The 4,435-nt window shown below is 37.3% G+C and overlaps 2 protein-coding genes across 2 annotated transcripts; both read left to right on the forward strand.

Moving 5' to 3' along the window:
* Positions 1–254: 254 nt before the first annotated feature.
* Positions 255–929, forward strand: LOC145064149 (uncharacterized). Its single transcript, XM_079011656.1, has one exon. The coding sequence runs from the start codon at positions 255–257 to the stop codon at positions 927–929; it is 675 nt and encodes a 224-aa protein (XP_078867782.1).
* Positions 930–1,710: 781 nt separating this feature from the next.
* LOC145064150 (uncharacterized) lies at positions 1,711–2,247 on the forward strand. Its single transcript, XM_079011657.1, has one exon. The coding sequence runs from the start codon at positions 1,711–1,713 to the stop codon at positions 2,245–2,247; it is 537 nt and encodes a 178-aa protein (XP_078867783.1).
* Positions 2,248–4,435: the final 2,188 nt, after the last annotated feature.

A 4,435-nucleotide genomic window follows, 5' to 3' on the forward strand; every position in this document is an offset into this window, starting at 1 on the left:
TGGTTGAGAGAATAAAATTGAGAAGCTATATATTGATAGTGGTGAGTTTGGTTGGTATTAGCAGACTCACTGGGTTGGTGAATGTATATGGACCCCAGTCGATGGGTGAAAAGGCAAAGCTTTGGGACGAGCTGTTGCCAATAAAACGTGTAAGACTCGCCACATGGATTTTTATGTGAGACTTCAACGTTGTCCGCAAAGCTGATGAACATATCAATTCCACATTCTGTCATCGGAGGGCATCTTCCTTCAATATGTTCATTCAAAACGGGGAACTCAATGACTTGAAGATGGGAGGTCAAAGATTTACTTACTTTAAAATGCAGGGTACCAAACTAAGTAAGCTGGATCGCTTCCTATTCTGTAACAAATTCTTAGTATCCTTCCCACTAGCTTCTTGTTTTGCATTGGATAGAGACCTCTCTGGTCACTCTCCGATAATTCTTTGTGCACAATGTGATGACTTTGGCCCTCCTCCATTTAAGCTTCTCAACTCTTGGATGCTGAATGATGAATTTGATGCGATGATCTTGAAATCATGTGAAGGTTTTGAGGGATATGGTACTCCAGACATGTTTTTACTTAATAAATTTAAAAAAATCAAAAGGGCGGTAAAGGATTGGAGAATAAATGCGGTAAGAGACGGCAGTATAGAATTTGAAATATTGAAAAAAAGAATGGTTGAGATAGAGGCTTTAGCAGAAACACGACCGTTGTCGGAAGAGGAAATGGTTGAACGGTCAATAGGGGTAAAAATACTAGAAAAAGCTAGGGCGACATCAATAGATCTGAAGCAAAGGGCGAAAATCAAATGGGAAGTGGAAGGAGTGAAAATACTCATTTTTTTCACGGATATGTCAATAACAGAAATAGGAAGAATCATATTGATGGAATCATGGCTAATGGTTCATGGACAACTGACCCGATAGAAATAAAAAAGGAAGCTGTAAAATTCTTTGAGATGAAATTCTATGAAAAATGGCCAAATAGACCCTCCTTCATACACCCTTGTTTTTGTAAACTTTCGGAATCAGACGCAAGATTCCTTGAGGGAGATTTCTCTTTGGATGAGATAAAAAACGCAGTATGGGCATGTGGTGGTGATAAGTCCCCGGGACCGGATGGATTCACCTTTAAATTTTTCAAAAGATATTCAGACTTACTATGTGGTGATATTTGGGTTTGGTAAAGCACTTTGAAGCTGGTGGTAAGCTATCTAGAGGATGCAATTCCTCTTTCATCTCCCTTGCAGCTAAATTAAAAGATCCGTTACACTTTGGGGACTTTCGACCTATCAGCCTGATTGGTTCATTATACAAAATAATTGCTAAATTGCTGGCAATTAGGTTAAAAAAAAGTTATTGGAAGCGTTATTGATGAGGTGCAATCGGCCTATGTTGAAGGCAAAAATATTCTGGAGGGTCCGTTAATAGTCAATGAGTTATGCTCTTGGTCAAAGAATAAAAAAAGAAAGATGCTCCTTTTCAAAGCAGATTTCAACAAGGCATTTGACTTTGTGAATTGGGATTTCCTTGACTCAATTATGGATCAAATGAAGTTTGGGGAGAAATGGAGAATGTGGATTTGGAATTGCCTGGAGTCTAGGAGAGCATCGGTAATCATCAACGGAAGTCCAACCTCTGAATTCATAATGTCTAGGGGAGTTAGGCAGGGAGACCCTCTCTCTCTCCCTTCCTCTTCATCCTTGCTATGGAAGGCCTTAACCTGGCGATGAAGACGACAGTGGATACTGGGGTATTCGATGGGCTAAAACTCTCAAACTCTAACATTTGTTCATCTCACTTATTGCATGTAGATGACGAGCTCTTTATAGGCGAATGGTCGAGGAGAAACATCGCTAATCTGGCACGTATTCTGAGATGTTTTTATGTGTCATCTGGGCTAAAAGTGAATTTTGGAAAATCGACAGTGTTTGGAATCGGAGCCTCCGACTTGGAAATCCTGAACTGGTCCTCTCCCCTTGGATGTAAACCATCGACGCTACCGTTTTCCTATCTTGGAATCCCATTTGGCGGGAACATGAATCTAAAAAGCGCATGGAGGCCGATAATTGATAAATTCCAATCAAAACTGTCATTGTGGAAAGCAAAAACGTTGAGCTTCGGTGGCAGAATTACGCTTGCAAAGGCAGTGCTTGGTAACCTTCCAATATATTACATGTCCATCTTTGTTGTTCCTAATGGTGTCATTGACATTCTTGAAAAAATAAGAAGAAAATTTATCTAGAGCAGAGAATACGGGAAAAAAGCATTTGCTGGGTGAAATGGGAAAAGATCACGGCCCCAAAAGAGGTGGGGGGCATTAGGCTTGGCTCGATTAAAACTCTTAATCTCTCCCTAGTCACTAAATTGTTATGGAAACTAAAAAAATGACAATTCTGCCCTCTGGGTAAAAGTGATCAATTGCTTACATGGACTATCGGGAAGACATCGGTCTGTGTTTGGTAACTACTCAATCACGGGGTCTGGAAAAACATCATAAAGTCTAGCAGGTGCTTGGTAAATCTCAATATCGATCGTAATGATGTTGTTTCCTGGAATCTGGAGATAAACAAATGGGTATCTAGTTTCTTGTCTGGAGATCAATTCATTGTCAGTTTGTTACGAGAACAAATCGAGTTGGCGAGTCATATTGTCAATGATAGGCCCTTTGATTGGTGCAAAGTGATCCCATACAAGATTCTATATTTCATATGGAGGGCTAAACAGGAAAGAATTCCAGTTGCTGTGGCACTAAGTCAAAGGGGAGTTACCATTCTAGTCACTATATGTAGTATATGTAATGCTGGAGAGGAAACTAGTGACCACGCCTTGGTTTTATGTCATATTGCAAAATCAGTGATGGAGTTGATACTATCTTGGTGTGAAATCAGAGGTGAATGCTTTACATCGGTGAAAGACATGGTCCTTTTTATCTCTCGATGGTCCAGGTGTAGAAAGAAACGGAGCTTACTAAATGTAATTCTTTGCGGAGCTTTATGGTGCATTTGGACAGCTAGAAACAAGTGGATCTTTGATAAAATTCCAACGAATCCAACGAGTATTGCAGAAAGAATAAAGGTTACTACCTTCTCTTGGTGCAACATAGAGGTTCCTTCGGGAAAATTGACTAGAGAGTGTGGAACATTAATCCCTTCTTTTGCTTGTAATTTGCACGTTCTTTCTTTTTTTTTTTTTCATTTTTCGCTTTCCTTTGTACTCTTTTCCTCTATCGTCTTGATGGGGTTTTAATATATTTGCCGTTTTCCAAAAAAATGATATAGAAAACCTAAAGGAGATTTAAGGACAACATAAGCCCATAAATGCCAAAATTATTGCCACTAACTTTCCTTATTTTCTCCCCTTTTCCTTATTGGCATCTAGCACTTTCATATGAGCAACGTTACCTTCTACAATAAACCTATAAAGATCTTGAAACTTTACAACAAGATTTGCTCTTCTGGCACAAATACTCTGGCCCAAAAATGGGGATTTCTATTTAAACTCCAAAGGTAAACCCTTATTTATATGCTTGCATACGTCAATTCTTTCAAATTATAGGACCGATCAAAGATGGATTAATGGGTGTCGTCAAAGTTAGTTAAAGTGTGGAAGAAACCATGAACTTATAACCGGTCTTGAAGAATCAATAGAGAGAATTTGTGAGTTCCTTAAAAAAAGACACGAATAACATGGGTTCTTCATATATATATTTTGTGAAAGAAATAATCTAGAGACTTTAAATCGGCTAGCTAGGTTAAAAATATATACTAGTCAAGATGCGTACATAGATAGAAATTTAGCAGACACAGAAGACAATGACAAATTAATATCACACCAAAACAAAGACGAGGACATCGTTGTTGCCTTAATCGCTCCTAATATTCCGAGCAAATACACTGAAATTTGAATGTAAACTAATTTAGGGTGGGAGAAGAGTTGTGGAAATTTTTGGTACAAGGGCTTGTAAATCTCAGGTGTTTATATGGCTATATATTTAAAATGTTATTGCATATTTTATGTAGAAGCTAATGGCCTAATGCCGTGTGAATATTTATTTGCAAAGAGAAAAGGGTTTTAATTTAACTGTTGAATGATTTGGTCTTATTTTAAAATAAATTAAAACTATTGAATGATTTGATCGTATTTTATAATGTTATTGTATATTTTGTATAAAAACTAATGTTGTATGAATTAAGAAAAAGAAAATAGAAAGTTGAAGCATAATAAATATTTAACCATAAAATTAATGAAAAAAATGGTATCTAAATACTTTCATAGATGGTGTTACACTACCCTAATTAAATTATAACACTATGAAGTATTTAGATATTTAATTTTATGGTAAAATATTTATTATGATTTCTGCGTCCTCTCTCTCTCTCTCTCTCTCTCTCTCTCTCTCTCTCTCTCTCTCTCTCTCTCTCTCTCTCTCT

Source organism: Lactuca serriola, chromosome 7, assembly GCF_051521515.1.
Source record: "Lactuca serriola cultivar US96UC23 chromosome 7, Lser_US96UC23_V15, whole genome shotgun sequence".
Lineage (NCBI taxonomy): Eukaryota > Viridiplantae > Streptophyta > Magnoliopsida > Asterales > Asteraceae > Lactuca > Lactuca serriola.